Source organism: Hemicordylus capensis, chromosome 2 (genome assembly GCF_027244095.1).
Source record: "Hemicordylus capensis ecotype Gifberg chromosome 2, rHemCap1.1.pri, whole genome shotgun sequence".
NCBI classification, from domain to species: Eukaryota; Metazoa; Chordata; class Lepidosauria; order Squamata; family Cordylidae; genus Hemicordylus; species Hemicordylus capensis.
The window spans coordinates 321,331,015-321,358,518 of NC_069658.1; the positions used below are offsets into that span (position 1 = coordinate 321,331,015).

At 42.4% G+C, this 27,504-nt stretch overlaps 1 protein-coding gene across 1 annotated transcript; it reads right to left on the bottom strand.

Annotated features, from left to right (window-relative positions):
• WDR82 (WD repeat domain 82) lies at positions 1-27,504 on the bottom strand. Its single transcript, XM_053289752.1, has 9 exons — positions 27,127-27,504; positions 17,958-18,055; positions 9,383-9,449; positions 9,097-9,196; positions 8,759-8,875; positions 6,918-7,073; positions 6,389-6,458; positions 5,986-6,128; positions 1-756 (listed from the first exon to the last, which is right to left on the bottom strand). The coding sequence occupies exons 1-9, from the start codon at positions 27,285-27,287 to the stop codon at positions 727-729; spliced, it is 942 nt and encodes a 313-aa protein (XP_053145727.1). The 5' UTR covers positions 27,288-27,504; the 3' UTR covers positions 1-726.

A 27,504-nucleotide genomic window follows, 5' to 3' on the forward strand; every position in this document is an offset into this window, starting at 1 on the left:
TATTGGTCCAAACATTATTTTAATATCCAACAGTAAAAAAAAAAAAAAAAAGATACAATGCCCTATCCACCCTCCTTCCCCATATTTACAGAATCAACTAACAACACAGAAGGAAGGTGTGCAGGGAGTGTACTTCCATTCAGTTCATTTCAGAGCATGTGAAAGACTCCTTTATTGCTTAGGATTACCCACCAGAACACTCCAAGTGCCCTTCATGCCCGAGATGCTGCCACGGCAAAGGCTTCTATGTGATCTTCTGGAAGCTCTAAACTCATCGGCACTGATGCCATTGTGCAAACAAAAGCCCTCTTTGCATACGTGCAGGGACAGACAGCTGAAGAGGTTTCCCCCAGCAGCTGGGTGGTTATCTGTGTATATATGGCACAAAGAAGTGTTTACTAAGAGTGTGCTATATAGATACTGTAGAGATTTCACACTGGAGAGAACATGCTGCAAAGCTCATTTCCAAACAAGTCCAGGGTCTCAGGAACTGACAAGAAGCAACAACACTCAATTACAAGCAGAAGGGACTGAAAGTACTCAAGTTCCCAGACCAGGAAGTACAGAGTCAAATGAAGTTTCTTTTGAGGAAATGCAGCAAGGAGCTTGGCATACTCAACCATAGGGATATGCTGGATGGGAACATTCAGTCAAAGCAATGCAAACCCAATACTTCTATTATGATCTTCAAAAATACGTTGCACCTCAGCATGGATGAAAGCAGAACTAGTCATCGATTGTCGGTAACCAAAAGGCCTGAAAGAAGCAGAAGTGAGTGAGTTAGTATGAGGCGAAGAATGTCTGCTGCCTGCTGGTTTGTATCAAAATGACTACTCTTGAATGAACACTGAAAGAAACTTCTACAGCCACAACAATTTGAGAGATCCAAATCTGACTGACTGACTGTTTAAGATGCTCATGTCCCTGTGCCTGAGAGAGGTATTCAGGCTATAGAGATCTGCCAGAAGTGAACAGGCACCTAGTACCGACTTTTCTTTAGCCTGAACAGGTGCCCAGCACATCCTGTTGATGACTGATCATCAAGAGCACTCCTTAATTTATTCAAAATTATGAATAGTTTTGTGGTGGACCACAAAAATTTTTAGTAGAAATGTGCGCATCCCTACCACCCCCTCTATCTACCCATTTGCCCATCTGCTGCCAATTCATCAAAGCAGAAGTTAGTTTGAGGAAGGGAGATCCCTCGACTCAGCAGAGGATGCCATGCATTATGTAATACTGCTCATGCTCTTTGTTTAAACCAGAGATATAAATCACTAAGAAGAGACACTGATTTGATTCACTAATTTAAACCACTTTTGTATTTCATAGCTTTCTAAACAACAGTGTATACCAATGGATCAACATAATCATTGAAATATGTTATTTCACAACTAAATTGAGAGTTTATATTATCTGATTAGGCAGCCACATGAATTTTGAAATGCATTACTAGAGATACAAAAGAATTACACAATAGATTTCAATTTCTCGCTGTACTCATGGCAAGGGCAAGGAGGGTGTACGGAGGGAGGGAGGGAGATTTCCTTGAAAATGGCCCACTCCAACCCATTAGTAGGTCAGCATTCAGCAAACAGCCTGGCCCACAGAAAGTGTGCATGCACATTTTGACAAGGTATGAGGGTGGTGAGGCTGACATCCAACCACGCAGTATTTCTGAGCAAGAGCGAGCAAGTTTCCCTGCATTACTCAATTTCTATTCTTGCCTACTCACACAATGATTAAGAGCATTTCAGAAACCGGATATCTAGTTGAGGCCCTGCAAGGACTCTTGCAGGGGCTCTCTCTTTTCTGAAGTCATCATTGTGGGGAGAGAGGTGGTCATAGAGGTCACCCCCACCTTGAGCAATACAGCACAGGTTAGAGTGTCCTCCTCGTGGTGCATTGCTAGTCCCAAACCCAAATGTTACATAGCTGTAGCACTATGATGAGGGGGTTAAGCCACTTCTGGGCACTATATCCTGTGCTATTCATTGGTGATCAGAAGTTTCTACCAAGTTGTATAGCCAACTCCCAAGCCAAGAAGTACAGCAGGGGAAGTTCCCTCAGCTCTTCCCGAGAAAGAGTTAGCTCTTTCCTTGTTGAAAGGGACAGCACTGAAGGGCTTATGTTCAGGACTGATTACTACCCCCAAAATTAAAGCATGTGTGTGTGTTCCTGCTCCCTTGTTTAAAAAAAAAAAAAAAGAAATATGGGGGGGGGGGGGGTAAGAGATGCCATTCCCACCTGAAATTCCTCCATACAGCACGGGGAGCGGGGGGAGGCATTGCGGGGGGGGGAGAATCCTCATGGCATGCATCCCTCAATCTTAATCCCCACCTCCAGGATACTATAATGTTAGGAGCTCAAGCAGGCCAATTTCTCCCCCTCACCACACATACACTCACATTCTAAACATTCAATTTCATAGGTTCTACAAACTACTGAGCATGGATCTTTATCAGCCTCTCCACTTTGTTTTCTCTTATTTTCTTTTAATTTACAAACTTTATTGCTAACTGAGCAAAGAGGCACCTTTTAAGTGGAAACTCTTTATATTTAACAGGGTGAGAGCAACTGCCCTTTACATCCCAACACAGTGTCCTTTCCAGTGGCTGCTTGTTGGTGTCTTTTTTGTTTTTTGATTGTGTATTCTGTTCACTTTTTATACACCACTTTGAGAAGTAGTTTTTGAAAAAACATTATATAAATATATAAATTGAATCAATCAGTAATACTTTTGCATACTTGGAAAGCCCCTCAAGTATACAGAAATCACTATTTTAATTTGAGGTGACTATTTTGTTGCCAAAATGACAGGCACCAAACCATCCAAACTCAGTACTAGGAGGAATGATAATAATATAAATTATCTCACAAAAATATATAATCTGATGTCAGAACTCACCAGGTATGCATTGTTTCAATGGTTCTTTATTTACACAGAAAACTAGCCTTTAACTCAATATATGGAGGGGTCATGGGTCTTGAGAAGGTGTGTGGGTTTTAACATATCTTATAGATTTAAAATATTTACAGGATAGTTTTTCAACTTTAAAAAATTAGATGTTACTTTGCCTGAACCTTGCCTTTTGTTTACCCGTGCCTGAACTGCGTCCTTCAGGGAAAGAGGCTAAATAATTTGAGTCAGGGGTGATGAGAAATGATGTCCTAAACTGCCTGGAAAAGTGAAAAATTAACAAATCACCAGGGCCAGATGACATCCACCTGAGAGAGTCCTTGAACTCAAATGTGAAATTGCTGAACTCCTTGCAAAAAATATATATAACTTATCCCTACAATCAGGCTCTGTACTAGAAGACTGGAAAGTAGCAAATGTAACACTGGTTTTGAAAAAGGGACCCAAGAAATTACAGGCTGGTTAGCTTATCATCTGTTCCTGGCAAGTTGATAGAAAGCATTTAAGGATAAAACTGTATAGCACATAGAAGAACAGGCCCTACAGAAGGAGAATCAGCATGGCTTCTGCAAAGGTAAGTCTTGCCTCACCAACCTTTTGGAGTTCTTTGAGAGTGTCAACAGGTATGTGGATAAAGGTGATCCAGCTGGCATAGTTTACTTGGACTTGCAAAAAGCTTTCAACAAAGTTCCTCATCAAAGACTCTTGAGAAAACTTAGCAGTCATAGGATAAGGGGACAGGTTCATGTGTGGATTGCTAACTGGTTGAAGGACAGGAAACAGAGGGTAGGTATCGATGGACAGTTCTCTAAATGGAGGAAAGTAAGAAGTGGAGTCCCCCAGGGATCTCTACTGGGACCAGTGCTTTTAAATTTATTCATAAGTGATCTAGAATTTGGGGTAAACAGCGAGGCGGCCAAATTTGCAGATGACACCAAACTCTTTTGGGTAGTGAAATCCAAACGAGATTGCGAGGAGCTCCAAAATGACCTCATCAAACTGGGGGAGTAGGCAACAAAATGGCAAATGTGGTTCAGTGTTAACTAGTGTAAAGTGATGCATATTGGGGCCAAAAACTTCACATACAGGTGAAACTCGGAAAATTAGAATATCGTGCAAAAGTCCATTAATTTCAGTAATGCAAATTAAAAGGTGAAACTGATATATGAGACAGGCGCATTACATGCAAAGCGAGATAAGTCAAGCCTTAATTTGTTATAATTGTGATGATCATGGCATACAGCTCATGAAAACCCCAAATCCACAATCTCAGAAAATTAGAATATTACATGGAACCAATAAGACAAGGATTGAAGAATAGAACAACCTCTATTGTTCGGACCTCTAAAAAGTATAAGAATGCATATGTATTCAGTACTTGGTTTGGGCCCCTTTTGCAGCAATTACTGCCTCAATGCGGCGTGGCATGGATGCTATCAGCCTGTGGCACTGATGAGGTATTATGGAAGACCAGGATGCTTCATTAGCGGCCTTCAGCAATTCTGCATTGTTTGGTCTCATGTCTCTCATCCTTCTTTTGGCAATGCCCCATAGATTCTCTATGGGGTCAGGTCAGGCGAGTTTGCTGGCCAATCAAGCACAGTACACTGTATACTTTTCAGAGGTCTGATATTGTTCTATTCTTCAATCCTTGTCTTACTGGTTCCATGTAATATTCTAATTTTCTGAGATTGTGGATTTGGGATTTTCATGAGCTGTATGCCATGATCATCACAATTATAACAAATTAAGGCTTGACTTATCTCGCTTTGCATGTAATGCGTCTGTCTCATATATCAGTTTCACCTTTTAATTTGCATTACTGAAATTAATGGACTTTTGCATGATATTCTAATTTTCCGAGTTTCACCTGTATATGCTGATGGGGTCTCAGCTCTCAGTGACTGACCAAGAGAGAGGTCTTGGGGTTGTGATGGACAGCTCATTGACAGTGTCAATTCTGTATGCAGCAGCTGTGAAAAAGGCCAATTCCATGCTTGGAATCATTAGGAAGGGGGTTGAAAATAAAACTGCTAATATTATAATGCCCTTATACAAAGACTATGGTGTGGCCACGTTTGGAGTCCTGTGTGCAGTTCTGGTCACCATACCTCAAAAAGGACATTATAGAACTGAAGAAGCTACAATCAAGGTGATCAGGGGCCTAGAGCACCTTCCTTATGAGGCAAGGCTACAACACGTGGGGCTTTTTAGTTAAGAAAAACAACAACAACTGAGGGGAGACATGATAGAGGTCTATAAAATCATGTATGCTGTGGAGAAAGTTGATCCCTCTCAGATAACACTAGAACCAGGGGTCATCCCATGAAACTGATTGCCAAGAAATTTAGCACTGACAAAAGGAAGTACTTTTTCACACAATGGAATTAAACTATGGAATTCTCTGCAACAAGATGTGGTGACAGCCAACAGCCTAGAAAGTTTTAAGAGGGGCTTGGACAAATGCATGGAGGACAGGTCTATCAATGGCTACTAGTCTAGTCTATAGGCCCCTTCCAGCCTCTGAAGCAAGATGCCTCTCAATACCAGTTGCAGGGGAGCAACAGCAGGAGAGGGGGCACACCTTCATCTCTTGTCTGTAGGCTTCCCAGAGGCATCTGGTGGGCCACTGTGTGAAACAGGATGCTAGACTAGATGGGCCTTGAGCCTGATCCAGCAGGGCTGTTTTTATGTTCTTACTTTATAGCACTAATTTTACAGAGCCTTATCATTTTAAATAAATTTGATTTAATGTTTTAATTAAGGGAGAAAAAACCTCAGATTTTTACACTGGAGAGAAAGAAAGAAAAAAGAGAAATCCAGTCTCACTAGTTATCCATTCATGCTTGAGTAGAGAGAAGTACACAGGTATTCTATGGATTCTGTCAATTTGGGAAGTAAGAAGAGTCACATAGGTAAAGATATCATCTCTGCTGCCTGAAAGACTATGATGATGATTCAAATTGGATTATGATTACTTCACTGCAACAAGAGGATGGTCCACCAATGAAAGATTCCATTTGCTTAAAATGTTGCAGAAGTTTTAAAACCATAGGTCTCCTTACCATATTGGAGCATGCGCTGGCAAAAGTCATAAACTTGGGATTAAACTGCAAACAAGTGATGGGTCCTGTGTGTTTTCCATCCAACACGGCTACTTTCATTCCTGTCTCTCCATTCCAGACATGGATCTTACCATCCTCTGAACCTGCAAGTTGGATTATGTAATATCAAAATACATGTATATTGCAGCTGATGGGATGCCCAAACAGAATATCACATCAAATTAACTGAAAAGAGACTAGGAGGTCAAGTTCTGCTAATGCAGAAACTGTTTCGGAGTCAGGGCTTGTATGAGAGGGAAAAGCAGTATATAAAACACTAGAAGTAGTCATCATAGTGATTATCTTGACATCCCCTTATAATTAGTGCCCTACAGTTATATAGGAGGAAGCATGTCTCTCTTACCAATCATTATAAACTGGGAGTCCGGAGTGAATGAAGCCTCCAGGGTGACAGCTTTACTGTTGTTGTACCCCTACAAAGGGGAAAAAAACAAACAGAAATACTAATGGCTAGAGGGATACAAGATGAAGTCAAACCAAGTCATGCCTCCTTCTAGAAGATTACACACTTGAAGTACTCTAGTGGCCTGGGTCAAAAATAATTCTAAGATTTTGGGATGAAAGTGGCAATTAAGCAAAGGTGGCAAATATTTGAAGCACACGTGAAACAGAAGTGAAAATTAAATAGAGTGAATGGATGTGCAAGCACAAATAGCACTGAATAGCCCAAATACCCTCCTCAAAATAATTATGGCATAGACATGAGTGTAGAAAGGTGACCAGACAAAGGACAAAGAGCAAGAATGCATGCACGTACATGTATGCATGCAACAACGTCCTCTACAATAGTTGATCTATGTAATACATCACCTTAATCCTGAAGGAAGTTCAAAACAAAGAGCCCCCCAGAAGGTACAGCACAGCAAGCTCACCGCAAATGTATGAAGAACAGCTCCTTTAAAGGCATCAATGAGTCGGATGAACCCTCCACTAGTTGATATAAGAACAAGTTTGCCGTCATTACTGAACTTCAATCCAGTCCACTCACAGGTTCGATCATACTGCATTTTAAAGGTAGCAAATGGGCCCTTCAAGAAAGAGACAGATGAGGGGATAAAGCAAAATCATCCCAGTCACTCTGCTTACTAAAGGCCCTCAGATTTTGAACTATGTTCTTCCAGGAAAATTCAGAGTTGCTAATTTATTTATAGGTATATATACCGACGAATATATCACAGAGGTCTTCAAGGTGGCTTATGAACATATTTGAATAAAGCTATCTTCAGTCACAGCAGGAGTGGGTTTTGATATGCAGACCTTCCATGCTGGAACAAATCAATAGACTCCTCCATCCACCACAAGGTCTACTCTGGGAGTACCAATAATTCCAAGCACTGCTCTCCAGAAATGCCTCAGTAGTAGTAGAAGAGCAAAAAGCAGCTCCTCCCTAAATGCACTCTGTACAAAATAACCATGTCCAGCTCCAGAGGCTAAGGCACCTCCTGCCACAGAGTCCTTCCCATAGGAAGCTGGTTTAAGAGCAGTTAAAATTCTCAGAGAAGTGGAATTTTTAATAAAAATATTTATACTGCTTTTACAAAAAAAAGTTCTCAGAGTGGCTTATGTAGCAGAAGGAATGAGAAAATTGTTCCCTGTTCAAAAAACAACACCAGATCAACAACAGCATTAGGATGAAAAGGGACAGTATATGAGAGTCATTACTTTACCATTTAACTCCTTGCCCAGTTCACAAGGTTTGATGAAACTAACCTTAATGGGGAAAAGAGAAAGCCTTTCCTAGACTAATCTGGGAGTGAATCACATGACTATGTCTGAATTAGGACAGGGCTGCTTTTGCCACAGATTTCTTCAGGTGTTTAAGCAAAAGGTGGGCAGAAGGTAGACTATGTTTCATTGGTAGACCATGGATCAATGTCTGGTATTGATCAGCTAGTGTATTGTTTGGATTCATGCAAAGAATATTGGACTAGGTGGACCTTGATCTGATCCAGCAGGGCACTGATAAGTGATCATGAGTATGCCCTCTTGCTTAACACAAATTAGTTATATGTTAAAGATTCCAAATATGACTTTTTGCTTTACACATGTAATACACAATATATGGACCACAAGAATTACACCTTTTTCCCCAAAAGGCAACTTCATAAGATGGTTAGCCAGCCACCCTGGAAGAACTTGTCTGAACAGGCAGGGTATAAATGATTTAAATAAAAAACCCTGATACCGGTGGACCTCCCTATATGTGGACCCAACATCCACGATTGGGTAATTAACACCCGACCTTGGCATAAATGGGGTGGGGGGGAGAGAAAAGGAGTTAATTCTGCATAACGAATTCATTTCTGGCCACCATTTTATGGGAGGTAAGCCATTTTATGGCTCATTTTATTATTATTATTATTATTATTAATTTTTATTTATTTTTAAGAAGAATCTCCCCAAACCTGCAATTTTTTAAATAACAAAAATTTAGGGACTTTTGGATAAGGGGCATTCTTGGACGTCTGAAGGTCTGTGGAGCACGGTAGGGCACTTTATTTGGCCGATTTTAATGGGGTTTTTTGGCACTTTGTTTTTAGTCTGGAAACCTAACTCATGCAATCCCATAGACTCAATGACTCATCTGTGGTTTTGTTAACTGCAGTAATATGCGGCAACGGAAATCCTGTGAATAATGAGGAACAGCAACAACATAATGCTTACAAATTTTTTTTGTAATTGATGCAACCAAATGCACCTGAGTATTGCATACCTTGTCAAAAGAGCGAAGATCATAAAGTTTAACCATTTCAGAGTTGACCCCAGCTGCAAAAATCAAGCCCTCTGGATCAAATGAACACACAGGCTTCCCTTGAGGATGCATCAAACCCTGCAATTTTGGAAAACATTGAAGAGAATTATTCCACAAGTTGGCTTTCTGAAAACCAAGAGGTCTGTTTAGTGCTATTAATTTACTCATCCTAGAATAATGTCTTGAGTGAAGTATGAGACATGTACTTTTTGTTCATTGCCACTACCATCTTGGAGCAGAACCAAAGGCTACCATCTCCCATCTATTCCACATCTGAAGCAGACTTTGGCACATCTTACCTGGCAATTTGGAGACCGAAGATCCCAAAGCCTGATTGTTTTATCAAGTGACCCAGAAATAAAGGTATCATCCACTGGAGACATGGAGAGAGCAACAACTCTGGAACAAAAGATGATCAAATAAAAATACAACCAACCAAGATAATAATATTTAACTATTTATTCTTGCATGTTATAAAAAGTGAAAACTTGAGACATGAGAGGTAAAGCCTGAACTCTACCATAGCTTTGTTTTGCTCCTCCTGCTTTTACATCACCAAGATCATGACCAGTGTTCTCATCTCACCTCTTACTGTGTCCTGGAAAGTATCTGATGTATTTATTGTCATGCAGCGAAAGATATCTGATTGTATCTGTAAGAAAAGATCAACAATGCTAAGCAATATCATCAGATAGTGGTGATGGCTTGCTCACTTCAGTACAGCAGTTCTTTTCCCCAGGGATCATAGGCCATCCTCAATAGTGGGTTGTGTTTCAGGCATGCTCAAAGCAGACAGGAAGTAGTTGAATTTTGCTAGCTTTTGGCACCAGAAGGTGCCAGTCACCAGTTCCATGATGTCATGTGCAAAGAGAGCAGATAAACTACAGGATCTAGAGAGGAAAAGAGACTGAGAAGCCCAAGTTAGCAGAAAACAGCACAAATAGAACATATCAGAGAACAAAGGCAAGGGGAGGAGTCCCTAAGAACTGTATGCCCTGGGAGCCGTGGTCACTCCAAAATGGCAGACTCTTATCCCTTGCGTAAAACATGATAAACTATATACAACTGAGGGAGGGCTGGATGGCCTACGATCCCTGGGAGAAAGAACGTTTAATGGTAAGAACCAATGTTCCTTTCCCCCCAGAGATTGTAGGCCATCCTCAATAGTGGGACATGCCCAAGCTGAAACTGTTGGCAGAGACTGGATGTACTCAGACCACCTACTGGAGGACTGTGCAGCAAAAGGCAGCCTGAGAGGTCACGAAGGAGGAGATCTTATAATGTTTAATGAAGGGAGTTGAAGACGACCATGTGGCCGCTCTGCATATATCCACAATAGGGGTCTAGGCAGAAAATGCGGTCAAGGTGGAAGCATTACGAGTAGAGTGTCGTGATGCTGCCAGGTTGCCACCTATGCTTCATAGGTGCATCGCCCTCGCTTAGAGCCAGGAGGCCAGAACTGAATTAGATGGCTTGGAGCCCTGCGATGTAGGGTGGAAGGAAACCAACAAGGAATCAGATCGGCGGATGTCCTTGGTGTGTCGAAGGTAGATCCCACAGGGCCCTGCAGACATTCAGAGTGTGCCAGATCTTTTCCCTGGGGTGGGTCAGAGTGGAACAGAAGGTAAGATGAAGTCCTGGGCTCTATAAAAGGTGGAGTTAACTTTGGGCAGGAAGGTGACGTCAACCCTAAGGACTACTGAGTCTAGCACGAAGGTGCAGAGTTCCTTCCGGGCTGAGAGGACTGCTAGCTCGGAAACCCTGAGGGCCAAGGTAAAGGCCACCAGGAATAAAGTCTTGCAGGAGAGGAGTTTTAGGGACAACAAAGCCAGTGGATCAAAGGGTGCTCTGGTCAAGGCATCGAGGACCTTGTTCAGGTTCCACGACAGAAAGCGGTGAATAGGTGGTGATGCTATGTTCAATACCCCTCAAAGGAACCTGCAGATATGTGGGTGGAGGTTCTTTGATCCACTTGTTGACAGATGGAGGACTGATGCCAAGGCCGAGGCTTGATGCCTGCTTGCAGGAATGCTAGTACCTCTGGGACTCCCGCCTTGAGGGGATTGAGATGTTTTCTCCACACCCAATGGGAGAAGGCTGCTCAAGTAGCCTGGTAGATTCTGTTCGCCAAGGGCTGGCACGATACCAGAATGGTATCCTGGACAGCTGTAGAATACCCCTTGTGGACTAGGAGCTTGCACTCAACCTCCAGGCGCAGAGTCAGAGCCAATCGGGATTGAGAATTGGTCCCTAGGACAGAAGGTCTGGACGCAGATGGAGGAAGAGTGGTGGACGTGTGGCCAGAGAGGCCAGGTCCGAGAACAGGCAACGTGGTCAGTGAGGGGCTACTAGTATGAGCTCCTCTCCTTCTAACAGCATCTACTTTATCATTTTGGGGATGATGGCCATTGTGGGGGAAGGCACAGAGGAGTCCGGGAGGCCAGGTTGCTACAAGTGCATCTATGACTTCTGCCCCTCTAGTCTGGAAACGAGAGAAGTGAGGAAGGCGATGGTTTAGACTGTGAGCCCTTTGGGGACAGGGATCCATCTTATTTATTATTTCTCTGTGTAAACCGCCCTGAGCCATTTTTGGAAGGGCGGTATAGAAATCAAATTAATGATGATGATGATGATGTTGGCTGCCCCTGGAGGTATTCTGCCACGACTGAGGCTATGTGGAGTTCCACCCATTGAAAGACAAGGCCAGTTTCATTCATGAGTGTCCTGGATCTGGTGCCGTTCTGATGGTAGATGTGTGATTTTATGGTGACATTGTCTGTCTGTAGGAGTACGTGTTGTACTGCTATGAGGGGGAGAAAATGAATGAGTGCCAGACGTGCTGCTCAAAGTTCCAAAAAGTTTATGTTGTGAGAGGTTTCGCTGTGGGACCAGCATCCCTGGGCAAACTGGTTGGAGCAGTGCACCCACCCACCCCACCACCCATCAGGCTGGCATCCATTGTAATGGTGATTCTGTGCGGGTCTGAGAAGGGAAGGCCCATGGTGGTTGCCAGTGAGAGCCACCACCAGAAGGAGCGTTTGACCTTGTGAAGAAGGTGTATGCTCTTGCGAGTGTGGGTCACTATAACATCCAAAGGGGGAGGATGAGCCATTAGAGGGGACGGGAGTGCCATCCAGGCAGGCAATCATGGACCACAGCACCTGACACAGGAGGTGCTGTGTGGAGGACTAGTGATGGATAGAAGACTCGGGTTTCTCCCTCCTCTCTGCAGTAAGGGAGACCAAGGCTTGGATGGTGTCAAAGACACTGTATGAGGTCCTATTGGGCCTGATATAAGCAGGGGGATCGGATCAGGACGTCGTCCAGGGAGGGATGTAGGTGAATGCTGGATAGACAAAGATGAGCGACCAGGATCTTCGTAAAGACCCATGAGGTGGAAGACAGGCCAAACAGGAGGGCATGATATTGATAGTGCTGGCAGTCGCAGCAGAAGCCGAGGAATTTTTTCTGGGTGAGGTGGATAGGTATGTTAAGGTATGCTTCTGACAGGTCTATCGACACGAGGTAGTCATAGTGCTGTATCACTGCCTTGATAGTTTGGAGCAATTCCATCCTGAACATTCCCTTTTTGACGTATTTATTCAGGTGTTTTAGATCCAGGACTGCCCTTCAGGACCCATCCTTCCTGGGCACGAGCACACCTTAGAGGGAACAGCTTAGAGAGCCAGCATGGTATAGTGGTTAGAGTGCTGGACTAGGACCGGGGAGACCCGAGTTCAAATCCCCATTCAGCCATGAGACTTGCTGGGTGACTTTGGGCCAGTCACTTCTCTCTCAGCCTAACCTACTTCACAGGGTTGTTGTGAGGAGAAACTTATGTACCGCTCTGGGCTCCTTGGAGGAAGAGCAGGATATAAAATGTAAAAATAAATAAAAAACCACAGTTGTAAGCCAGCATCTGCATGAGGGCTGAAGTTGAGCAGCCCTGATTAAAAAAGAGAAATGAAAAACAAACTTTTTGAGAATAAATCCGATTAGCCAAATAGGAACTGAAAAAGGACATTTGGAAATACTTGCAAAGATCTGAATTAGCACGACTTCCTTCCCTCCCTTGCACAATCTGGGAAGGAGAAGGAGGGAGAAGCGGAAAGCCAGGAAGAAGATAGGTCTCAGATCCACAAAAACCGCTGAGCTCTCTAGCTGGAGTTGCTGCCTTGAATAAGACAGGAACGGAACTGGCGATTAGTGCCCTCTGGTGCTGGAAGCTACTCTGGTGCTGGAAGCTAAAATTTAGCTACTTCCTGTCTGCTTTGAGCATGCCTGAAACACAACCCACTACTGAGGATGACCTACGATCTCTGGGGGGAAACTGAAGCGAAGAAATATCATCTCATGAACTACTTTGAGCAAAATAGTACTTAGATGACCTACAGTTAGTGACCCAGCAGGAGTGTGATTTAGTTTAAGCCTTTAGGGACAATACACTGCATTTACTGTTCAAAAATATAACCATTTTTCTAACAGTAGTTTTGGTTAAGTTCTAGCTTGCAGGGACATAGCTATGTTATAAAGTAGCAGACCCATTAACCCAATCAGAGCACAAACTGCCACCAGCTCTGGAGACACTGCCATTACAAAAAGTGGGAATTTTAGGACAATAAGCATTCATATCACCAATCCCCCAAGACATCTCTGAATCCAACACTCTCACTATCTTTATGCTCCGGTTTAAAAGTTATAAACAAGAATAAACAATTTTAAAAGGAAATTGTACAGCTGTACTTCTAAATAAACTAACAGCTCAAAGCTGAACTATGCTCTCTCTCTCTGGAAATGAGCATGAAAAACCAGAATTGCCTCTCAAATGGCCAGGCAAGAATGATCTAATTAGAATGAAAAACCCACAAGTCCTATGGTTCTTCAGTTCCAGGGAAAGCAAAGGTTTTCCAGAGAGTCAGTGGGTGACTATTTTGCACAAATACCCAGAAGTGGGTAGGCCAATTTTAAGAAAAATCCTGCAGCCAAACGTTAATGAACAAGAGCAACATACTAGTCTGAAAAGCCATCTCTTCACTACAACATACTCCAATGATCAGACAATTTTGTATTCAAGAACAGTCTTGGAGTTTTCCTTCTTCAGACAAAGAGTGAGAGACACATTGCCAGTCTCTAACCAGCAAGAGTTACCTGGTATCAAATGAATGCAGCTGGGAAGCTCCGTTTCTTAGCAGACAGAGCGCTGTCCCAGGCAAGGCAGTGGCCTGTACAGTTATCTCCTGTACCGGGTGGTATCATAGACCCTCAAACTGTACAAACTACTACCTCAGCCTGGAATCAGGCAGGTGGAATCACACTTGAAAGTTTTGTGGAAGTCTTCATAGAGGAAACGGTAGGACTGGTTCAAGCAGCAATTCCGAAGCACCCAAACATTAATTTGCACGTGCCATCTCTGGCAAGTCTCCTTCAGGAAAGGATAAAAGACTTCATCCATCCCGGTTCATAATGCTGCCCCATGGTGTAATGCTACATGAATAAGCCCAAGGGAGCCACAGCTTGCTTGCCACTCCCACCCACTCCATGTCACATGTGCCAGAGGAGAGTGAAAGCTTCTACTTTCACAAACTCTGGGAACTGTGGTTTTGTTTGTTTAACTCAGCTAAGTAAAAAGCTTTTATAAGATTTTGCTCATGTGAGATTCAAGTGTTCACAAAAGGCACATAACTTTGAACAAACCACAATATCAACTTGGATTTGATCCCGGTTTGATAACCTGGCTTGTTCTAACCCTACTAAAGTAAACTACAAGTCCCAGAATCCGTACACAACATGGAGCGGCAATTTTTTCTTACAGTAAAAGCAAAAGCATTCATGCCTCTTCTCTGATACATGGAGGAGGAAGGAAGGGAAAGTGGAAGCCTGTGATTTGCCAACGTAGAACTATACCATGGTTTAGCATCATGCCTGAACCAGGCCTCTCAATATTTCTTCTTCACAGATAATGTGTCCAGCAGGCACATCTATCTTTACTTTCACTAGAGAACACATAGTGTCTGCTTTATATCTGGAGCATTACTCCATGTAGTGCATTCCCTCATGTTAGATAGTAAGTTGAACCATTATTTGAAAGGTACCATTCAAGACAAATTATTTATCCATCTATACTGTGAAAAGGCTGTGATCTAGAGAAGTCTGTGGCTGTGTGTGCTTGCATGCACAAATATGCAGGAAGGTCCCCACAACCCCAGGCAACTGCAAACTGCCTTTCAAACGTAGGAAGCAACAAGACCTGACAATGCTTCTTTGAGAGAGGGCAGGATGCCTCCTTGTCTTAAGGAGGCAATTATTAGACCTATTCTAAAGAAGCCTGCAGAAGATCCTCAGAGTTGAGCAACTATAGGTCTATCTTCAACCTTCCATGGCTGAGCAAGGTAACAGAGAGTGGTAGCCTCTCAGATTCAGAAAGTCTTGGAGGAAACTGATTATCTAGACCCATTTCAAACTGGGTTTCGGGAGGGCTATAGGGTGGAGACTACCTTGGTTGGCCTGAGGGATGATCTCCAATTGGGAATTGACAGAGGGAGTGTGACTATGTTGTTCCTTTTGGATCTCTCGGCAGCTTTCGATACTATCGACCATAATATCTTTCTGGAATGTCTGAGAGATTTGGGAGTGGGAGGCACTTTCTTACAGTAATTTCACTCCTACTTCTCAGAAAGATTCCAGATGGTGTCAATTGGAGACTGTTGCTCTTTGAAATCTGAGCTTATGTGTGGCGTCCCTCAGGGTTCCATACTGTCTCTAATGCTCTTTGACATATACATGAAATAGCTGGGAGAGATCATCAGGGGATTTGGTGCGGGGTGTTATCAGTATGCTGATGACACCCAGATCTACTTCTCCATGTCAACATCATCCGGAGAAGGTATAAACTCCCTAAATGCCTGCCCGGAAGCAGTAATGGGCTGGACGAGGGAGAATCAACTGAGACCGAATCCAGATAAGATGGAGGTACTTATTGTGCCGGGTCAGAACTCCAGAAACGATTTTGATCTGCCTGTTCTAGATGGGGTCACACTTCCCCAAAAGGAACAAGTACACAATCTAGGAGTGCTTCTGGATCCACACCTCTCCCTGGTATCTCAGGTTGAGGTGGTGGCCAGAGGGGCTTTCTATCAGCTTCTGCTGATACGCCAGCTGTGCCCCTTTCTTGAGATGAACGACCTCAAAAAAGTGGTACATACGTTGGTAACCTTTAGACTTGACTTCTGCAATGTGCTCTATGTGGAGCTGCCTTTGTATGTAGTCAGGAAACTCCAGTTAGTACAGAATGCAGCAGCCAGGTTGGTCTCTGGGTCATCTCGGAGAGACCACATCACCCCTTTGGTGACAGAAGTACACTGGCTGCCAATAGGTTTCTGGGCAAAATACAAAGTGCTGGTTATAACCTATAAAGCCCTAAACAGCTTAGACCCTGGGTATTTAAGAGAATGTCTTCTTCATTATGAGCCCCACCACCCACTGAGGTAATCTGGAGGGGTCAGTCTCCAGTTGCTGCCAGCTCAGCTGGGGGGCCACATGGGGACGAGCCTTCTTGGTTGCTGCCCCTAGACTGTAGAATGCACTCCCTACTGAAATATGATCCTCCCCATCTCTGACAATTTTCAAAAGGCACTTGAAAACCCACCTCTTCACCCATGCTTTTCCAGCTTTTTAAGAGTTTAAGTTTTAATCTGTTTTTAATTTTTAGATGGCCTACATTGTTTTAAGATTTTTGTGTATGTTTTAACTTGTTTTATGTTATTGTTAACTGCCCAAAGATGAAAGTTTGGGGTGGTGTACAAATTTGATAAATAAATAAATAAAATAAAATATATGGAGTGAAAATCCTCCTTTTAGTGTTAATTGCAAATATGTTTGATCTGACAAGAAACATCACTGAGAAAGAGCAAAACTACTGCTGTTCCAGGTTCCATGAACAATACATGTACAACCAAGGTAAAGCAATGGCAGAGGTCAACACATTTGAGCAAAATTTGTGGCTGGCTCAAGCGGGGAGGCCACATCTTTCACAGGACATCACACTGGTCTTTGCAAGCCCTGCAACATCTCCAAGACCCAGCACAACTGCAGAGGCAAAGCCCTGCTGTCCTCCCTCCATTCCAAGCCAGGGCAGCACCATGACTCTGCAAGCAGCACCCCATAGAAACACCTGCAAAGCAGCAAGATGCTCCTGCCCACCCGCAAACACATATTCAAATACAGGGGGGTCCACAAATTTAGGATTAGCTCACTAGCCAGTCATTATTTGTGCTCACCACCAAACCCCACTCCTCCCTTGAATCCCATCTGGCACACAGGCAGAGGGCTTGGGAGATAAGTGGGTTTTCTCTCATGGCACTGGGATATAAAGAGCCCTCTCCTACTGCTCAAAAGGGATTCCTGCTGTTTTTTACCTTCTCAGAAATGGGATATGAGGCCTCTGTTGACCTGGGTTTCCTGCTTGCCAGAGGGCCAGGGGCACTCACCACTGGCAAGCTGGCAAGTAGATTTGCAGATGGCTCTTCAAATATCCTTTTTTGAGAAAGATAAAAGCAATGGTGTCTAATCCATATCAGTGGATATAATTAGACATCAAACTTTCAAAATTCTCTTTCAGACACACAAATCTCCTTTTTGGGCTTGAATTTCTACCTCAAGATGAACTCAAACGTACACATTTGCATATAATGCCACCAACAGAAACTAGTCAATAAAATGCATCACTTCAGCACAGTTTATTTCACTGATCCAAGGCAATCTTGCAACAACTCACTACAACATTTTGAGAAGAAAAAACTGAGACAGCAGTACTAATTTGGAGGCCACATGGTCAGATGAAGAAAACGACTGGGGTCTAAGCTAGTAGCAAAATTAAATTAAGAGACTAATATTCTTTTAGCTACTATCAAATCACTGGCACATGCCTACATTATGCCTTCAATTTACTGTTCAGGCAAAAACTGGTTAGGAAACTTCTTTGAAAGCAATGCTTTAGAGACTAAATCTTAAGAGCAGGAAAACATTCACTTATGATCTAAAAGCTTCAATGAATAAACCATTCAGTTATGTCAAGACCAATCTTTTCCTTAAACCTCTAGTGCTATTATCTACCCCTGCCAAAATGCAGGCAGAGATTAGGGACAATGAAGAGATCACTTACCATCTATTTTATTGGAACTGTACACCACAGTGTTGGCAGCATGTGTGTATCTGATGAGATCCACTCCATACTTTTTACTGTATAGTGTTCTCTTTGGTCTGCCAGAAAGAAATACAAGAACAATTATACCAGTTCCAACATATAAGAGCCCTGCCAAATGTCAGCTATATCAAAGCCTTTTAAAAAAAACACCATAAATCAAAAGAATCCAACTGCAATTATAAGAATTTCTCTCTCCTCTAATTACCGAAAAGTGAACTGTGACTAACTCAACAGACTAACAATTGATTAATCAATCCTGGCTTATACCATTCATTTAAAAAGTCCCAGTTTCAGGCATCATGCTGAACCATGGTTTACTCCTGAGATGAGCGGCGCTTGGCAAATCTCAGTTGCCAGCTCACCATGGCGCCTGGCTATAGAATTGAGGTGCCCAACCCCCTGCTTACTCTGAAGTGCCTAATTGATAAGATCATGCCAAAAACCAAAACCAAAACCCAACTCTACTGCTGGGCACTTGTCAGCATTAACACCGAGTTCTTCTAAGAGCCCGTGAAATCCCCTCCACTAAAGAGGGCTAGAGTGCAGGCACGGGATTTCCAGGATGCTGGCATCCAGAGTACAGGCGCTAAGGAGAAGAGAGCAGCAGCTGACTGGAGGGCTGGGACTTGGTGAAATAGTTAGACCAGAGAGGAAAAAACACTTTTAGTCTTGGTTTTCAGAACAAAGAGAACAACAAGAATTGATGACTTTAAAATAATATTTGTGACTAACTTGCATAGATCTGAGTTCACAATTTCATTTTCATGGTAATATTATGATACTACATGACAACTGATGGACATGTTGCACAGATTCTACAATTTAGTATCTCATTCTTAACTGTTACCCTTAGGACATTTTTCCACAGAGGAACACAACCCTAAAGCATCTGCAATATCTTTGCCTTGAACCTAATCAATCAAGACATGTTACCTGAGGCCTCTACAAGTCCATGTGCCAAGTCCCTGGATGAACACACACAAAAACTAATGAGAAGTCTCCTATATCACATGGAGCAGGAAAGCCTCTAAATTCTCAGCACTAAAATGACCCTAGTCTCTCATATTGTATTTAACTTTGGAGCAGCAGCACAAGAACTCACACTGCTTCCGCCTTGTCCAAAGCTCAGTACAACAAGGAAAACATCTCCCCTCATATCTCTGGTGGCCACAAAAATGGCCCATTACCAAGTCAAACCAATGATTTTGGACCAATATTTAAGCCTAGGAACTCTGCATGTAAAACCTTTGCTCTCTGTAACCAGCTTTAAGAACACTTAGTTTATAATAATAATCTGCATTAACATGAAGTGCTCAAGGTGACTTTCAGTCATGTTCTTGTCCTAACAACTCTACAAGATAGTTTAGATTGAGAGATTATGAACGTTATGACCAAACCAACATTTGAACTTGAGACTTCCATGACAAACCCCATCATTCTACATATTACACAACACAGATTCTGTCACATGGCAGGTAATAGTATCTGAGCAACTTACTAGAAAGTTCATGTTTTATTCTCATATTCTGTTGTATGGGTGTGGGGCAGAATGAGACAGTTTTTAGAATTGGAAGGCTGTGTGCTATGCCACTTCTCCAGCTGCACTTACAATGCAAAATTAAGTACTTCCTCTCTGGTACATCATTATCCCCATAAATTGTCACACAACTGCAGAAGCAAGGCAAAGTGAGAATACTGAGTGGCAGCTCTATGCTACCATGCCTTTGTGTAGCTTGAGAGAGACTCACTGGAGGGGCAGACAAAAAAAGCTTGGAAACCTTGCTCTAGCAACTTTTTGGTGGTGGTGGGGGAACCACAGCAAAACAAAAACCCATAAGCTGCCAATGAAAAGGTAAGGAAATGGGCTTTTCTTGTTGGCGAAATGCACTTTCCCTGGGGAAAGTGATGGGATGAACAGTATACTTCTACAAATGCCAAAGTACAAGATCACAGGATTGCTTTTCAGCCAATTAGTTAAAAAGCACTTATTCGGCCAAGTTTGCCTTTAAAATAAAGCTTTATTACTTGGAGTTACAAAATAATATTGATTATAAGAGTGTTTCTCATTTATGTTCTGTTCCACTCTTTGATCCACAAACACTAGACACTCTTGCCAGAACCAACCAATTTAATCAGTAAATTGACCCTACCGCATTTCAAGGAATATTTACAAAAAGTCACACAGGCATAAGAATAATATGTTGTTGGTGGTGGGGATTCCTTAAAATTGTATTAACTTATATAACTGTAACTCAATAACCGAAATCTATGGGGTGGAAGAGATGGCAAAAACGGCAAAAACAAACAACCTGGATCAAATAAGCATAATAAATACGGCACAGAAAAGAAAGTGAAGGAATGTTAACACTACACACAGACTTTCCAGAATTAAAGGGGAAGCTAGAAACTTGATTTAAGGAAAGCAAAAGAGTATGGAAACCTGATAGACAGTTTTGCAAGTAAGTACACAGCCTTTAAAGTTGTGCCGTCAAGTTGGTGTTGACTCCTGGCACCACAGAGCCCTGTGGTTGCCTTTGGTAGAATGCAGAAGGGGTTTAACATTGCCATCTCCCACGCAGTATGAGATGATGCCTTTCAGCATCTTCCTATATCGGTGCTGCCCGATATAGGTTTTCCCATAGTCTGGGAAACAGAGCAGCGGGGATTCGAACCAGCAGCCTCTTGCTCTCTAGGCAAGTTACTTCCCCGCTGTGCCATTAGGTGGCTCACACAGCCTTTACATGAAGTTTATTACATGAGGGCAAATGATCTGCAGCTTGCAGCCGTGATACACCCCGTACACTCCTTCATGAGATTCAAAAGCATGTGCCATTTTTATGTTACTAATCAATTTCAGCAGAAGATGCTTTTAGCAAAAATGATTTCATACTTGGCAAATATTTCACCACCTTCATGTATGACTACAGAGGTTATTTTCAAATTCCATATGACATACTCAGAATGAGAATAAAAACCAACGATATTGGTATCTCAGTAATTTCAGAGGACAGGAACTTCTTTTCGAGCTTCTATACTTTTAATAGAATATTGATCAGATAAGGTAATAAAGAATAAAGAATTTTAAAATGTGTGGAAACAAATACATGGAAATTCCAAAGTTCTGTATGGCCTGGGGCTGGTACACCAGCAAACTGAGCAGCTAAGCAGAGAAGTGTAGTGGAAACGCTTCCTATACTAGATTTTTCTGTGGAAAATTTTCCATTTTGAAAATTTCTGCCTGGCTTCGTGAAAAACATATGAGATATAGTGAGGGGAAATTAATATGGTAGAGGGTCCACCCCTCACCCAAATAAATAGATTTAACAAGTCAAATCATATCACATTCTATTAAGGGCATTAGGAAAGAATCATAGTAGTTTTTAGAGGAAAAAGTAATGCAAATGTGGGGAACAATTGTATGGGATTGACAAATCTAGTTTGTCAATTTCTAGAAAATTTTCCAATTCGAAATGTTCTGGAAAACCCTCATCTCTGTGGCCAAACATTATCAAATAATCCATAAGCTGAGAATGCCAGTATGTAGGCCTACTTGGCACAGTTGCCTTTAAAAGCTGATTTTTAAAAAATAATTGTTGCTAGATTGTTTATGTCTGTTTTAATTTGATTTTGTCAGTGTAGATTAACTGTTACAGGATAAAAACCAAAGGAAATAAGTGTTTGATGAATCTCTCACTCACATTTAGGAATCTTCTAAACATTTTAGACTAACTTCTTTAAAAATTGCAAAAAAACTCTCATGATGGAAATTAACTAATTGGTTTTTGTAGTCAACTTAAGTACCAAACCTGTTGATGATTAACGTGTCTATTCATTCTGATAAACTTAATGCTTTAAAATATCATTCTAATAAACTTAATGCTTTAAAAATATGTGGCCTTTATTATATCTGTCAACTGAGCAATTTTTTTTGACTGGTCAAAGGCTCAAGCCTAGAGAGTGAAGTATAACCTTACTTGAAAAATGAAGTTGTAAATATGGACACTCTATCCTTAAAAGGAGAAACAAACCTTCTTAATAAAGTTTGATGGTACTACATAAATAATAATTGGTTTTGAATAAACATATTTTAAACAAAAAAGAATTCCAAAAGTTATTAGTGATTTATTACAAATTTCAAGCACTGTACTGGCAATTTAGTTTCTTCTCCATGATTTCTAAAATATTGACCAACTAATATGAAGCATATTCAAGAACTTATGGATAAGGATGCATGAGAGGTATGAAGAGACACACTGTGCTGATAATTAAGAACAGGGTTTTGAGTACATTACAACACAACAGCATAAAGAACAAACTGTGAAACTGGAAGAGAATATATGTAAGGCATAAGTAAAAACCCAATCACCATTATTAAGCTTTTAAAAAATTAGTTTGCATCGCACCTTTCTGCACAGAAGCACAATGGCTTACATTCAGATAAAGAGACAATACATTAATAAACCAACAGCACAACACGAACTTCAGTGAGGCCACTTTAAAGATCTAAAAAGCTCACCTAAATATAGTTTTCACCAGCCTTCTGAAGGCAGGCTGTAAGGGATCCAGGTAATAATTGCTAGGGAGGCTATTCTACAGTTTGGGTTCCACCACTGAGAAGGCCTTATCCCTCATAGACACCCAGTGCACTATGGTATGTCTATGTGGTGTGAACATGGAGGGGCTCTGTAAAGGACTGACGGCCATAGGCAAGGTTGTACAGAAGGTGGCAGTTCTTAAAATACCATGGTCCCAGGCCAGTTGGAGCATTAATGGTTAAAAAAATCAGTACCCATGAATTGACCTTGCAAACACTGGAAGACTCTACAAGAACAATTCAAATCTAACTTGTCAAATTTAGCTACCAGAGCCACATCATTAACTAGAAAGGTGTCCAACGTGGCAATGTTATGTGGGAAACTCTCTCCCCACCTGTGGGACTTTTAAGCATGGATATCAAGCAGGCAGTACCCCCCAAAAGTCACAGCCACAGACTTAAATCCAAATAAAAAGTTGTTTTATTGTATACAAAATAAGAAGCTTGACTATAAGAATAAAGAGAGAATTCCCACGTGACTCTGGTGGAAGCATGCCTGCTTTACCTTTGCTATAACTACAACTGACAGTGGTTTAAAAAGTGGGGGGGAGGTAGGTGGCTGGTTTTTGGTCTGCTTTTTATGAAGAGGAGGAAAGACCAGGAAAAGGGAAGGAAACAGCCCCTCTACTTTATAGGGGAGGTGACGGACATCTCTCTAATGAAAGGCTATGGACCTTGCTTCCCTGACCTGGTCTCTGGAGAAGTGGAGAGCTGGTCTTGTGGTAGCAAGCATGACTTGTCCCTTTAGCTAAGCAGGGTCCATCCTGGTTGCATATGAATGGGAGACTAGAAGTGTGAGCTCTGTAAGATGTTCCCCTTAGGGGATGGGGCTGCTCTGGGAAGAGTACCTGTTGGAGATTGCTGGGAATCAGGAAGCTGAATCAGGGACAGGAACATTGTTTTGGGAAGCATTGTTTGGGGAACTTGGAGGAAGGAGGAGAAGCTGTTTGGGGTGCTGCCAGAATCCTACTAAGAAAAGAGAATGGAAGTGTAGCAGAATCCTCCGGGTTCAAAGTGAGAGATTGACACCAGCAGTTGAGAAAAAGCAGAATTTATTAGCAAATAGACTCAGTGGGATAATTCCCAAAAAGCTGAGCTCCGATCACATTCCAGCTTCAGCTCTTATACCCATCTTAATTACATTCAGTGGATACATTCCTCATTGGTTGCCATCACTTAATCGTCATTTTACAATAATTATAATCATTGCTATTATTACAATTAGGCAATATTTCTCTAGCTTATAATTGAGCATTCCTCCCCTCCATCTTGTTCCAACCTCTACTCCCTTCAGCTATTGGCCTTGAAGGTCTACTGACCACCACTTTGCTATCTAGAGATATCAGAGAGGCCCTAGCCTGCATTCCACAGGAGACAGATTTATGACTTTTAGCAAGTTACAATTAACAACTTGTAGACTCTTTAACCATTTCTTGACCACAACCTGAGTTCTGCCTCAGAAGGAGCATATGTTTGTGTGTGAGTGGTCTCCCTCTCAGGAGCAAGAGGTGGCTATCCCTTGCTAGTAAAACCACCTAGAAAGCAAACCTTGCTTCGGGGCTAGAAGCAAAACTAGAGTCTCATAGGGGAAGCTCATTTTGGGGTGTTGGGGCACCTGATTTGGGCTTCACTAGATTAGAGAGCAGCAGGGGCTCCTTCCTTTGCTGGTTTCCCTCCAAGGCTTCTAACCATAGGGGTGGACTCTGCCTTCTTCTTGAACCCCCTTGTGTGCAGGCAGACCAAAACTTTGTCCCTTCTTAAGAGCAGAGGTGGTTTCCTGGAGGTCCACTTCTGGACCTTCTAACAACAGAGATCATATCAATGTGGGAATATCCTACAATGCTACTTTGGAGCTTATTTTAACAACTGCTGGTACAGCAGACAAGACCTGCAGAAATCCAAAACAAAACTCATGATTTTGCCTAGGGTCTTTTATATCCACATCACCACCTTCCATGTGTATAGACCACACACAATCCTAGATTCTGAACATTTGCATATGGGGAATGCATAAAAGTTGCACACAAGGTGCCACATGGCTTTAATGTACTGAATGAGGCTGCCCAAGAGCCAACAAACTATCTGTGAAGGAAGCCAATAATCTTTTTTTAAAAAACCTTCATAAGGTACTATAATTAGCACATCAGCTAAGCACTACATGCAGGAAAACAGTGTATTTAGCAACAAGGATGAAGAAAAATATCAGATTCATACAGTCCCAGTGTTTTTGACTTCACACATATTGAGTTGACACTAGATTTATGATCACAAAATGATGATGTCCCCCACCCTCTTCCAACTGCAGCCCCGCAAAAAGCTGCTTCTGAGGGTCAGTGCGACCCTTGCAAATAGCATGTGGTGGTCCTCCAAGGGTTGGCAGAACAGAAACAAGGCTGCTTGGGACAAATAAAGATTTTATTGAACTACCACCTCTGAATATTCTAGCCTAGGTGCTATGGTTAGATTTCTAGGTGCTATGACTCCCCGGCACCTGGGAATTGTCAAGCCGTGCAGTAACAACAGCAACCAAATACATTTATAACCAAATCATTTGCTTTCCAGACGTGTATTAGGCCAATAACATTTCTCTTCAACCTTAATGCTGCACTATTAGATATAAAGACACAAATATAAGATAAAAGCCCAATCACAGACATTTTCTAATCCAATTAGGCTACTTGGCAAAGTGACACCTTTTAATGTGGTGATTCTCTTTATTTAGCAGGGGGAGAGTAACTGGCCCTATTCACCTCCAGCACAGTACCTCCAGTGACTGTTGCTGGTGTCTATCTTATGTTTCTTTTAGATTGTGAGCCCTTTGGGGACAGGGATCCATCTTATTTGTTTATTATTTCTCTGTGTGAACCGCCCTGAACCATTTTTGGAAGGGCGGTATAGAGATCGAATAAATAATAGTAATAGTAATAGTAATAATAATAATAATACTGTGTGCCAGATTAAGGGGGATAACCAACATGACATTTAAAGGATATTGAGTATGATGTTATTCTTTAGCAGAATCCAGATTTTAACACCCAATCCTGAAGGTTTACCTTCAAGTAAATACAACTGATTTTAATAAACATTCTCTTCAAATAAATGTGCTCAGAATTGCATATTTTATGTTACAGGATCTGATCCATATTATTTATTTATTATTATTTATTTAAAATATTTATACTCTGCCTCTCCAGTGCACTACTACAGACACAGATACAATAAAAGTAATAAAATTAACTAAGTTTTTTTTAAAGTGAGATTAAAAACCAGATTATTAGGTTCAAATTAAAATTGAAAATTATAAAAAGCTAAAGAAGCCAAAGAACCTACCAAATATAACAAAACAATAATGGAGCATTAAAACGCCTCCTTAAAAAGGTGTGTTTTGAGATTTTTTTTAAAAAACACAGAGGGAGGGAGATGGCGAAGTTCTTCAGGGAGGGTGTTCCAAAGCTGATGGGCCACAACCGAAAAGGCCCTGTTTCTAGTGCCCGCCAAACGGATCTCTGTTAGTGACGGGGTCATGAACAGGGCCTGAGATGATGAGCGGATATTATTCAGGTAAGTCATTTATGCATAATACTTCAGGGTCAGAATTTCTGCTCCATAACAGGTAACCAGTGGTCCCTCTAATTTTTTAAATCTCTGTGCGGAATGAACTTTGTTCTGGGAGGCAGTATCAAGGCACTGTGTGCGCCCGTGCATTCAGAGTGGGGCCTTCCTAATACAACGTGAGTGGGATCTAAAATGAACTGAGTGAACATCCAAAAACTTGTGAGCGCAGGCACATGCACACACCTTAGAGGGAACAGTGCAGGTAACCACAGTGGCTAGAATTTAATTACTTGTTGATCAAGCTTATTTGTTTTTGGATCATGACAAACAAGGATTTTTTTATAAATTTCATCTAAACTTGATTACAGTGATGAAAGTGTTGCTACTCAGTAGTCTACTATTAATCCAAGCCCGTTCCAACCAAAGTACCTTTTCTGGATGCCACAATTACTTCCCACTTTGCATGCCCGCACTATTAGCTGAACTGCCGCGAAGTACAACTAGCGATCCAAGTAACTTTGTGCCTAGTTCCGGGAGTTCAAAAACAGAACGCATCAGCTGACAAATGCTTTTAGCTTTCTCACATGTTTGAATCCAAAAGCTTAATCACAATTTCTGATATCTGAAATGTCTAACCCGTTAAAAACAACAAAAAACTGTTTTTAAGATGCGCAAGCCCACTTTCCTTCAAGAAGGACTCAAAGCAAGAAATCAGTTCCTCCTTAGAAAGCAGAGCATCCGCCAGAGCCCAAGAGCTGCCCTGTCACGATCCCGTCCCGTTGCTTACAATCGGTCCACGAGGAATCGCTCCTGAGAGAGTAACGGGCTCGGCTAGCCAGGACAGGCAATTCCTTTCTCCGCAGACAGAGGCGGCTCCTGGGTCTCCCTCCAACCCCCCCCCCCCCGCTGCCCGCACAGGCTGCCCCTCCATCCCCCCCTCCGCCGCCGCCGCCGCCGCCCTGCCTTCGCCCGACTCACTTGCCCTCCTGGCAGTCGTAGAGCACGATGGAGTCATCGTCGCTGCTGGAGATGACGGTCTCGCCGTTGGGGCTGAAGTCGAAGCAGTTGATCTTGTCCGAGTTCTCGCGGAAGACCTTGGCCACGCGGAAGTCCCGCAGCACGTTGTCCGTCAGCTTCATGTCGCCTCAGCCGCCGCCACTGCCGGGGAAGAGGGAGGCGGGCGGCGCCTGCACGCCGGGAAGGGAGAGGGAAGGCGGGAAAGGCCTGCCGGGATGTGGAGGAAGCGGGAATGGCGGGCGAGTGAGCTGACCGACTGCGCCCTCCGGCGGCCTTGGCTCAGGCTGCGGAGAGGAGGCGGCTCCTGCTCATTGTGTCCGCCATCTTGCGAGCCCAAGG

Coding starts and splice junctions, on each gene's coding strand:
- WDR82 (XM_053289752.1), bottom strand. CDS start 27,287: ATGAAGCTGACGGACAACGTGCTGCGGGACTTCCGCGTGGCCAAGGTC. Junction 8,876..9,096: donor TTCGGTCTCCAAATTGCCAG/GTAAGATGTGCC, acceptor CCAAAATTGCAG/GGTTTGATGCATCCTCAAGG. Junction 6,129..6,388: donor CTCCCAGTTTATAATGATTG/GTAAGAGAGACA, acceptor TCCAACTTGCAG/GTTCAGAGGATGGTAAGATC.